Source organism: Chanodichthys erythropterus, chromosome 23 (assembly GCF_024489055.1).
Source record: "Chanodichthys erythropterus isolate Z2021 chromosome 23, ASM2448905v1, whole genome shotgun sequence".
In the NCBI taxonomy this organism is placed as follows: domain Eukaryota; kingdom Metazoa; phylum Chordata; class Actinopteri; order Cypriniformes; family Xenocyprididae; genus Chanodichthys; species Chanodichthys erythropterus.
This window is the reverse complement of record NC_090243.1, coordinates 26,777,568-26,790,222: the sequence shown is the minus strand read 5'-3', so window position 1 is coordinate 26,790,222 and position 12,655 is coordinate 26,777,568. Positions and strand designations below refer to the sequence as shown.

Sequence of the window (12,655 nt, the reverse complement as noted above, 5' to 3'; positions counted from 1 at the left end):
ACTAAGCGAGTGTCTCAGAGCCAGCAAAAGCTATGAAAAGAGTGACTGTTTATCTCACAGAGTAAGATGCAGCCTGCAGAAATGACATGTATGGTTGTTGTTCTCACTGGATCAACCTACTGTAGCCAAAGCACAATGAAGTCAGTTAGCCATTTCTAAAGATCATATTTACAAAATATAGATTCTGGGAATCAATACTCTGTTCTCATGAGACCAAATCAATCTTTTTGGATCTAACAGCATCCAAAATGTTATGTTGTTGCTAGAGGAGGAGTACAGTGAGAAGTACCTGGTTCCCACAGTAAAGTTCAGTGGTAGTAACGCTCTTATATAGGGATGTATGAGTGCTGAAGATGTGAGGGAGTTGTGCTTTATCAATGCTGTCATGGATTCCATTTTAGGCCTATCAATCTGATCATTTTTATTCATTTTTTTTTTTTAATATTCTTAATATATCTAATATTTTATCGTTTATTAATTTTTATCATTATTATTTTATAAAAATAAAATAAAATATATGCTATATAAATATTTACTGAAAATGTAATATTTATTATTATTATTATTATTATTATGTTTTTGCAATCTAATTGCAGTGGGGCATATATGATAATTAATCTTAATATTTTTATATTTTATTTTATTATTTGATATATTTCATAATGTTCCTTTTTAGGACTATCAATCTGATAATTTTTATTAATTTTATTTTATACTCATATATATATATATATATTTTTTTTTAATTAATATTTTTTTTTTTATTAGTGTTATTGATGTTGTTATAAAATACAATGCTTGTTATTGTTATTATTTTAAAATTACAATATTACATATTACTCATTCTTAATTTATTATGCCTTATAAATATTTACTGGAAACAAAATATATATTAAGAAAATGATTTTTTTATGTATTGTATGGATTGCAGTGGGGTTCCATTATCACAGAACAGCTTTCCTGTGACTGAACGGAGGCAGCAGAGGAGCGCGGGAGGGAGAGATGGAGGATAATGATGTGAGGTCAGGGAAGATGATGAAGGGATGAAAAAAATGACTGCGACTAAGGATGAAAAACAGGGTGAGCTGGTTGAGGGCAGTGGAGATGAATGGAGTTGGTCTATAAGGGACTATAAGGACTTTAAACCTGTTTTCCAGCCTGCTCTTGATGGTGACCTTGATCAATGGCCCTTCTGAGCTGTGGGCTCAACAAAAGAGCAGGATAACTCAATGGGACATAAAATGGAAAAGGAGTGGCACTTAGAAAAAAGATCTGGATGCTCTATTCTGTCTTATTCTGTGTGTGTTTTTTAAAGTAATTACTTTAACCCTGCACGATGACCTAGCCAGATAGAATCAGACCCTTGTGGTCCTGGCCGATGCAGTCTGATTGGTCGAAATAATGGCCCAGGGGAGAGAGCTTGACCTTGGTGTGACTCTGTGTCCAGCCTAACATACACACATTACATGTATGGCTAGGTGATTTACTGGTAGGAATATGTGAGCTGGTATAAATATTCTATTGTAATCATGTATAATTCTCACACTTGGTAAGGAAAGGTGTTCCAAACATTTCAATGAGGGAAGTGCAAACGAAGAAGAGCTTGCTAAAAAAAAAAAAAGGTGCATTCTTCCTTGGTATTGAAATGAGCTTCAGCTAAGCCCCACCCCCTTAGATACTGTTGCTATGCTCTGAGAATTGCTTACACTAGGGTGAATCTCAAAAAAACAAACAAACAAAAAACATGCATTTTTATAACAAGATTTTTATGATATTAGGATTTCATATTTTTCTCTCCCAAAAATTTAGGTGGGTTAATTCCTACTTTAAATACATTTATGAAAATTACCATAAATTCTCATTGTTGTAAAAAAAAAAATATCCTACTATGAAAACCCATGCATTATTTACATTTTAAATGATTGATAGAGCATTGTAATTTTTGTTGTACTGCCTCTAATTTATTCTGAATGAAATAAAAGAACAATCATTCCAGCATTTTCTTTTTGTTGTATTACAGTGATGGGAATCTAATGGAAATTACTACTAAGAAAATTAGGAATTACAACATGGATGTGAACTGATAAATTGAATGGACAGTGTGCTTATAGTGAAATGCAAATATTAATATTAAAGGGGCAATATGTAATAATTTTGCAGTAAAATATCCAAAAACCACTAGGCCAGTGTTATATATTTTGTTCACTTGAGTACTTACAATATCCCAAATGTTTGCAACTATTTGTAAATCTTGAGAAAATTGCAATTTTACCCAAGGCTCCGGGACGTGTGAGGAGTCGCCTGTCAACTGTGTCATACCCGCGTTACCCTCAATTTTATTTTGTAGTAACCATGGAAACACCAAAGACGCTTTAATATTTACATGTTTTAATAGGCAAGGGAACAACTGTTTTGATATATTTATAGACAGAAAACTAATTATTGTCATATAGCTCAACACATTTAGTCTTTTTGTTTAAATCTAATTTTCTTGATTTTTTTGCGAGTCTCATGCTTTACCATGTCTCAGAGAAAAACACTATTTTGTGAAGTAGCTATCATAGCATAATCAGATCCAGCTTTATTTTTAGTAACAGTAACACAGCATTTTCTCCATCATACAATATGTTTTAAAATGAATAGCATGCCATTTATCAACACAATCATCCAGCATTTAATATGATATTGTAAAATCGATCAATCTTACTGCAGTGTGTAACAGTGTCTCACAGCAGCCGCCGAGCGAACGCACAGAGTAACGCTATAACATCATTTTCAACACTCTCAAATGTATCTAATATGATAAACAGAGCTGCGTTACCTCATACTCATGACCGGAAAAGCGAAAGTGGCGCCGGCAACTGTGGCATAATAAAAGGCCCACTGCTTGCGGAGTGTATGTTGCGTAATCGCTCCAGCTCCTCGTTCAGCTCCACAACACTCGCTCCTGCTCTGCTTCACACTACAATAATGTTAATAATCGCATCCATGAACATGATTTCTTCCCGAGTAGTATCCCAATTCTTTTCCACCAGCCGTTGAGGTGAAGACCACATGCCCCAAGATTCTGTTCTCGAACTTGCCGTCATCAAGCTACGCATTTGTTTTGAATAGGCCTCTAGCGACCTCTAGCGGACAGAGACATTTTACATATTGCACCTTTAATGGTTTTACAACCAACTTAATGCAAAATATCATTTCTTATTTTAATCATTTTAGTCAAAAGAACACTTTGAGAATATTATCTCAGTATTAATCCTAAATCCATGACATCAACAGATCATAGACTTGACTTCTGCTTACAAGAAGTGTGTGTAACTACAAGTAAATGGAGATCACACAATCACACTTCTCAGGTTGTCAAAGTACACATAAACAAACAGAAGCCAACTAATGGTGGTAATTAAATCGAGCATATGGCAGTTAGCTCAAACACAGCTGTGTGTGTGTGTGTGTGTTATCTCTGGGCAGTGCGATTCACACCTTCATAGAGGTGTGAAAGTGTCACAATGTCTGAACCTGGAGTGATCACACTCTCTAGGCGAAATATCCATCCACTCACATCACCTGTTACACTAACTGCAATTTTATTCCAAGGTCCAATAAAACATGTAACAAATGTTTCTTGAGCAGCAAATCAGCATATTACAATGATTTCTGAAGGATCATGTGACACTAAAAACTGAGTAATGATGCTGAAAATTTATTATTTTAAATGATAGTATTTCACAATATTACTGTTTTTACATATGTGTACTGTATTTTATTTAATATGTGGTACCATGGTGAGCATCAGACTTTCAAAACATTCAATTTCAATAATATATATATATATATATATATATTGAAATGAAGAGCACTGATGAATCATGCACATTAAGTCCAGATTAACACTGTGACATATCCCATACAGAAGGCAATTATTGAAGGATTATCAAAGCATAACTCAGTAAAGGCATCATAAGACATTAATGGTGATGACGCCAGTCCCAAAGAGCATTGGTTTGGATGACTCCCTTCCTCAAGGCAAATATCACACCAACCTTTCCCTCGGCCATTATAATGCCTTATAAAAGTCGCCCTGCTTAAACGAGACTAACTCGCCTTCATAAAAACTAATCCTCTAATAAAAATAAACCTTAAATCAATACACTGTCCAGCACTTGAGCTTAACAATCAGAGATGGTCAGTATACTCCCTTCCTGCTTTGTGGAATCGTTCTAAAATGGCACAATATCACCTTGGACACTGAGGCTACATTTGTACTGCAGGACTTAATGTCAAATCCAATATTTTGACACATATTCAATTTTTACAAAATATTAATTTTTTTGGACACACTTTAGTTTAGGGTCCAATTCTCACTATTAACTATATTAATTGTGACTTTTGCCTCAATAACCCCCCAATTACCGCTTACTTTCTATTCACCTAATATATATCATGAACTCTGATGCCCATGTTTGATTACTGTCGTTCTTTGTACTGAAGTTTGAGTGAAGTTCAGTGTTTTTGATACTGACCTGGAAATCTTGTCAGTGCATGACATGGTGATGAGACGTTCCCCTTGAAGGACACCGTCCCACGTCTGAACGGGCCCTGCGGACTTCACAGGCAGTGTCCCCTCCCCTGATTCAATCTTCGTCCGTAGGTGGCTGTGAAACTTCTTCACCAAGTGTCTGTTGCTTTGCACTGCATAAAAAAAGAAGAATTAGGGTCAATGTTGTGATGCTCATTATTAATGAGCTATCTATTTATTTATTAAAATACATTAAAACTGCAATTCATACATACAATTCAACTTTTTCTGAAAAGATCCTCTCTAGAGGTCAATATTTCAAAAGTCTCTTAATATATCTGATAATTTGACCTCTTTTATGACAAGGCAAAGTTAGTTCAGGTTGTAAAATATGTGTTGTGACTTCCAAAAACTTGAATATTTATTAATTGATATGATGTTTGTGATAAAAAAAGTTCAGAAGTTTTGCAGTATTTCACATTCTGCCTAAATGAAAACAAGGCATAGTTTTTAGATTTATGTGGTTGTCAAATTTGTAATAAGAAACTTTAAATTTATTAAATGTAATTTTTTAATGTAACTTTGTTTAGTCCATTTTGAATTGAGGTATATAATTGGATAAAACAACTAATATTTTTTTCATGTATTACATGGGATGTGGTGACATTTGGAGTACTTTTGGAGGATAAAAGTGTAATCTTTGTTATAAATTGTTAACTTCATATGTTAAAATGTAACAAATGTAAAATACACAAATGTGAAATACACAATGGTGAATATGTTACTTTTACTAGGTCAGACATCACTTTTTGCCACTACTGTATATGGTAACAGTAAATAATTGTAACTCAGTCTGTAAGGAATTATATTTTCACATATGTTAGCCTGCAATGTTCTGTTAGTTTAAATGCAATAAAAAAGTGAAAAAACAAACAAACAAAAACAACACCACATTATTTTGATGGTCCACTTTAGACATTCTGCTAACTATAACTAACTTTGGCCTCAAGAGGTGCATTAGCAACTGACACTAGAGGCTCTGGTTTCCCTTGCCAGAAACGTATGAATCCCACTCGGTGTGAGTAAAACCACAGGGGTTACATTGGTGCCATGACTGGGATAGAAGTGAGGTTTATGGGGGTGAGTTTAACGGAGGCCAGCTAGTAAGAGCTGTGCATGTAAACCTCACTCCCCTGGCCTCAAGAGCCGCATTAGCAACTTACGCTAGAGGCTGCGAGCTTCCTTGTTAGCATGCCCGGCTCCATGCTGGAAATGCTGGTTCGAATCCCGCTCAGAGCGGTGCGAGTAGAATCTGAGGGGTTATATTGGTGCCATGAACCGGATGGGAGTGAGGTTTAGGGGGGTGAGAGTAACAGAGGCCTGCTAATAAGAGCTGTCCAGGTAAACCTCACTCCCTTGGAGGACTGCACTAACGACTGTCAGTAGAGACTACGGTCTTCGGGTTTCCTTGTTAGAATACCCGCCTTCAATGTTGGAAATGCTGGTTTGAATCCTGCTCGGAGCAGAGTAAGTAGAACGGGAGGGGTTACATTAGTGCCATGACCCAGATGGGAGTGAAGTTTAGGGGGGTGAGTGTAACAAAGGCCAGCTAGTGAGAGCTGTGCAGGTAAACCTCACTCCCCTGGCCTCAAGAGGCACACTAGCAACTGATGGTTGAGGCTGGAGTCTTTAGCATCCTTGTTAGAATGCCTGCCTCCCATTAAAGAAACACTAGTTTGAATCCCACTCAAAGCGGTGCAAGTAGAATCGGAGGGGTTACATTAGTGCTATTACCTGGATGGGAGTGAGGTTTAGGGGGGTGAGTGTAATAGAGACTAGCTAGTAAGAGTTGTCCAGGTAAACCTCACTCCCCTGGCCTCAAGAGGTACACTAGTGATTGATGCTAAAGACTACAGTATTTAACATCCTTGTTAGGGCGCCCGCCTCCCATGGCAGAAACGCTGGTTTGAATCCCGCCCAGAGCAGTGCGAGTAGAACCGGAGGGGTAACATTGGTGCCGTGACCCAGATGGGAATGACGTTTAGGGGGGTGAGTGTAACGGAGGCCAGCTAGTAAGAGCTGTGCAGGTAAACCTCACTCCCCTGGCCTCAAGGGTTACACTAGCGACTGATGTTAGAGGCTGTGGTCTTTAGCATCCTTGCTAGCATGCCTGCCTCCTATTCCAGAAACACTGGTTTGAATCCCACTCGAAGCAGTGCAAGTAGAATCAGAGTGGTTACATTAGTGCCGTGACCTGGATGGGAGTGAGGTTTAGAGGGGAGAGTGTAATGGAGACTAGCTAATAAGAGCTGTCCAGGTAAACGTCACTCCCCTGGCCTCAAGAGGCACACTAGTGATTGACAATTGAGGCTACAGTCTTTAGCATCCTTGTTAGATTGCCCGCCTCCCATGCCAGAAACACTGGTTAGAATCCCACTCGGAGCAGTGCGAGTAGACCTGGAGGGGTTGCGTTGGTGCCGTGACCTGGATGGGAGTGAGGTTTAGGGGGTGAGTGTAACTGAGGCCAGCTAGTGAAAGCTGTGCAGGTAAACCTCACTCCCCTGGCCTTAAGGGCTGCACTAGCGACTGATGTTAGATGCTGTGGTCTTTAGCATCCTTGTTAGCATGCCTGCCTCCTATTCCAGAAACACTGGTTCGAATCCCACTCGAAGCGGTGCAAGTAGAATCAGAGTGGTTACATTAGTGCTATGACCTGGATGGGAGTGAGGTTTAGGGGGGAGAGTGTAATGGAGACTAGCTAATAAGAGCTGTCCAGGTAAACGTCACTCCCCTGGCCTCAAGAGGTACACTAGTGATTGACAATTGAGGCTACAGTCTTTAGCATCCTTGTTAGATTGCCCGCCTCCCATGCCAGAAACACTGGTTTGAATCCCACTTGGAGCAGTGCGAGTAGACCTGGAGGGGTTGCGTTGGTGCCGTGACCTGGATGGGAGTGAGGTTTAGGGGGGTGAGTGTAACTGAGGCCAGCTAGTGAAAGCTGTGCAGGTAAACCTCACTCCCCTGGCCTCAAGAGGCACACTAGTGACTGGTGCCAGAAGCACCTGCTTCCCATGCCGGAAATGCTGGTTCGAATCCCACTCAGAGTAGTGCGATTACACATGCCCAGGGCACAACCGCGTCCCTGACCAGTAGTTGACATCGTATTCGCAAAGTTATTTATAGTTAGTAGAATGTCTAAAGTGGACCATCTAAATAAAGTGCTACCAAAATTACCTTGAAAAAAAAAACTTTTTTTTTTAAATATTAATTAATTATTATGTGAAAACATGTTGCCCCACATGACATTTTTAGAGTAACTGAATAGAAACTTTACTTAAAAAAGAAAAGTTTTTCAAAACCACATATGTAGCATTTGGACACTTCAAGTCTATATTAGATACATCATGTGCAAGAGAGCAGAAAAGATGATACAGACAAGTAAATAATCTTACAATCAGAGGTGATTTCATACGGCGAGTTCACACGGGCGTCCCCGCAGGGCGAAGTGCTGGTGTACATGTGGAAGAGAACATTTTCTCTCAGTCTCAAACAGGAGTCTTTGTGCCGTACGAAGATCGATTGTTCCCAGTCCTCTTTCCTTTTGCTTCAGAGTGATCACAGACCCCAGGCGGGAAGAAAGAAGAAAGAGGGGAGACATGAGAAACAACCACGTCTGAAAGTGTTCAGTGCTCACATTCCCGGCTAATAATGGGCCGAAGACACAAAGGAGACAAATATTGGCCTTGCCGCGACCAAGGCTAGTTCCGTCACTGTCACATTCCCCTCTCGCACTCACACTATTACTCTGTCAGAACAAGGCGAATATAAATGGCCAGGACAACAGCAAGCTGTAATTCTTTAACCCAGATGATCTGTAGCTAGTCAGCTATAGGGAGGACACGTCGTTTCCTGCAGAGCCGCCCCACTTTTACACATATCATCATAATTAGCATTAGCGCCTCACTGTGACATCTTACAAAAGACGTTTCGGAATAGTGCACGGGGTGAACTGTGCACGGGGAGTGCATTACATACGCAAACATCATCGTCTCTAATTGGCACCTAAGCTGTGCTAATTACACAAATGACCTGCGATGTCAAGGGTGGGAGTCGTGTTGCTCCAGATCTGTCTATTGAGGAAGCAGCTGATGGCCGTTGTGCTATTTTATTTGCCGAACATAATGACTTATCTTCCAAACTAGACTCCAGACCCAGCCAAACGGGCCCATTTAGCAGCAGATAATGCACTCTGGGAAGACGCGTATGCAAATATGACATTACAGGAGACTTTTCTATGCAGCAATCTGCTACATCGAGGAAGACATTTAAAGTCTTCGCCACCGCACAAAGATACCTCCAACACTAGACCAGACTGAAATGATGAAGCAGATAATGAACGGAGAATTGAAATTTGAAAGTACATCCAAGTTCTTTTCTAGGTGTAAAATGTGCAACTGTGAGAAAATGTGTTGTTTGCTTAAAGCTCTAACGGAGCAAAGGTTTAACGTGCCAAGCTTTCTCAACAACATCTGTGACATGCTGTTGATTAGCACAGAAAGTGATTTTGACATTTTTCGTGTGAAAAAACAGGCAAGTGTTTTGTTTAAAATAATGCACTTACAATGGGATGAACAGTACATTACTGTGGATGCTCCATTCTGCCTCAGAGTAGAACAAGAAAGGTAGTTGTGACCTTATATCTTAAAATTACACCTTTATTTCTTGTTATTTTGACTTGATTGTGACTTTATGCCTCACAATTTAACTTTAAATCTCTCAATTGCAACATTGTTTCTCGTAATTGCAACTTTACTCCCAATGCAACTTATGTTGTAAACTCACAAATGTGATTTTATAACTCACAATATCACTTTATATCACAATTGTTTTCTCGTAATTGCAACTTCACAATGCACAGTGTAAAGTTCACAACTCAAGTGACTTATTGCAATGTTACTTTATATCTCACAATTTTGACTTTATGACTCACAATATCACTTTATATGCCGCAATGCAAATGTATGTCTCGCAATGCGACTTTTTTCTCATAAATTGCGACACTATGTGTCTTTATATCTTACAATGTGATTTTTTCTTTACTCTGATGTGGAAACAGGCTTCATTGACACATTGTCAAAGCAGCAAGACTTATATATTACATGTGTTTATATAGCTCCCGTCATGACCACGTAAAACCACAACTTTCACTTCCCTTGTGAAAAACAAGTACATTTTAGCATACTTTAGCAAAAGACTACAAAAATAATATAATTTAAAATAATATATTTAAGTGTGAATTGAATATAATGTTTCAGGACATTTAATTGCATGTTAATTGCAATTAAATAAACATTTATTATAGTTTAATTTATATTAAATGCAGTTAGCTGAACCTCTTTTTGACACTTCAGTTGGACTACATTTTTTATATATGCAATTTCTTAATTACATCTTTTAAATATGGTTGATAAGTGTATTGTCAAATGGACTGTCAGGTATTTAAATATATGTGTAATTACACATTTGTAATGAAAAAGTTACAATATAGTACATTTAAAATATATAACCTTTAAATATAATATTGAATAGCATGCTACAGTTAAAATTCTAATCAATTACTTTACATGTTCTTTAGTACGTGTAAATAAGTGTACTTCTTTAAAGCAAAACAAACATTAAAACAACAATTTAGAATGTACTGTAAAGTACTTTGAATTTGACATTATTATAAAGTGTACTTTAAAAGTGTACTTAAGTGTGTTAAGAAACAGTCATGAAAGTTCACCTAAATGGCCTTTATTTAATTGATAATATATTATCTGCAAGTACAGTTATTAAAAAAAAAAAAAAAATTATATATATATATATATATATATATATATATATATATATATATATATATATATATATATATATATATATATATATATATACTTTTACGATTTGAAGTACACTACAAGTGCACATTCATTACAATTAAGTGCACGTTTTTTTTCACAAGGGTTGACATGCACAAATATACCAGAAAGGCACTGTTTGCTGTGCTCATAGTTCCACCTCAAGAAGCAATATATACAGCTTTACAGCTCAGATAACACATTTTTGTGCAGAAAAAAGAGCTTTAACATAAAGCAAGCTGCTCACTTCTACTTGACTTCCTGTGCAAGTGCATTACGTTTAATTAGATTTTTGCTTCTTTTTACAAATTGCTTTCACATATTTACAGCAGTCACATACTTACAGATTTTAACTTGTTCTGAGCAGAGAACATTCCTTTAATGTGTTTTAGGAAAACACAATGTATATTATAATGCATCACTTCATTTGTGCGTAAACACATCATGCTGTTCTCTATTCATTCTAAGTCATTTTTTAAAGCTGTTTCTTTTTAGGGATTTGTTGAAGTTTACTTTTAGGCATTGTTATTCTATACACACACACATATTATATATATATATATATATATATATATATATATATATATATATATATATATTATATATATATATATATATATATATATATATATATATATATTAGACTGTAAAAAAAAAGACTCAATCGCAAGCACAGCTGTCAATCATGATGTTACACCCCGTTTTTATATAATCAAATAACTAACTAAAACCAAACTTACTTAAAACAAACACTTGAACATCCGTCAGCGTTATGAGAACAGAAAAAAATGACAGAAAGCATCTTTGGAGAAAATTTATTTGAAGTTTAATTGGATTTTTTAGTTTGGCTCGCATTAATTACACTGAGAGGGCGGGGTTTATGACCTATACTGCAGCCAGCCACCAGGGGGCGATCACAATGCTTTGGCTTTACTTTTCAGGATGTGTGCAGCACAACTGATATAACTTATCTAAATGTGTGTCATTTACCTGAGGTGTAACTCTAGTTGGGAGTACAGGAACCGCAGCAGGGCTCGTCTAGTTGTGATTTCAGCATGGCAGTCGTTGACCACCAGGCCCTGGTCACTGATATATTCTCCGTTAATGCATTTAGTGCCGGTTGATAACGCCACCACTTGGGCCTGTCTCAGATCCAAACCTGATGAGCACAAAGACATAAACACATGTAGTCATTATTCTGCAGCTTAATAATATTGGATCTGACAGCAAACTTAATGTAAGTGTTATCAAATTAAATATATGTGCCATTAGTCAGTTATAGCAGAGATCATTACATATACCTGTAGATGTCTTAAAGATACAGTAAGCTAAAACAACCCGTTTAATTAACTAAATTAATTGACTCACAGTTCTGACTTTATATCTCGCAATTCTGACTTTATAACTCGCAATTCTGACTTTACAACATGCAATTCTGACTTTATAACTCGCAATTCTGACTTTATATCTCGCAATTCTGACTTTATATCTCGCAATTCTGACTTTACAACATGCAATTCTGACTTTATATCTCGCAATTCTGACTTTACAACATGCAATTCTGACTTTATATCTCGCAATTCTGACTTTATAACATGCAATTCTGACTTTATATCTCGCAATTCTGACTTTATAACATGCAATTCTGACTTTATAACTCGCAATTCTGACTTTACAACATGCAATTCTGACTTTATAACTCGCAATTCTGACTTTATATCTCGCAATTCTGACTTTATAACTCGCAATTCTGACTTTACAACATGCAATTCTGACTTTATAACTCGCAATTCTGACTTTATATCTCGCAAATCTGACTTTATATCTCGCAATTCTCACTTTATAACATGCAATTCTGACTTTACAACATGCAATTCTGACTTTATAACTCGCAATTCTGACTTTATATCTCGCAATTCTGACTTTATATCTCGCAATTCTGACTTTATAACATGCAATTCTGACTTTATAACTCGCAATTCTGACTTTACAACATGCAATTCTGACTTTATAACTCGCAATTCTGACTTTATATCTCGCAATTCTGACTTTATATCTCGCAATTCTGACTTTATATCTCGCAATTCTGACTTTACAACATGCAATTCTGAATTTATATCTCGCAATTCTGACTTTATAACATGCAATTCTGACTTTATATCTCGCAATTCTGACTTTACAACATGCAATTCTGACTTTATATCTCGCAATTCTGACTTTATAACATGCAATTCTGACT

General features: G+C 36.9%; 1 protein-coding gene across 1 annotated transcript in view; it reads right to left on the bottom strand.

Annotated features, from left to right (window-relative positions):
- The window catches only part of adarb2 (adenosine deaminase RNA specific B2 (inactive)), a 228,009-nt gene that overhangs the window by 15,355 nt on the left and 199,999 nt on the right, over positions 1-12,655 (bottom strand). Inside the window, exons 5-7 of the mRNA XM_067377710.1 lie at positions 11,407-11,575; positions 7,972-8,123; positions 4,524-4,692 (exon numbers count right to left, since the gene is read on the bottom strand). Coding sequence (XP_067233811.1) covers positions 4,524-4,692; positions 7,972-8,123; positions 11,407-11,575 — 490 coding nt within the window. The remainder of the gene's footprint in view (positions 1-4,523; positions 4,693-7,971; positions 8,124-11,406; positions 11,576-12,655) is intronic.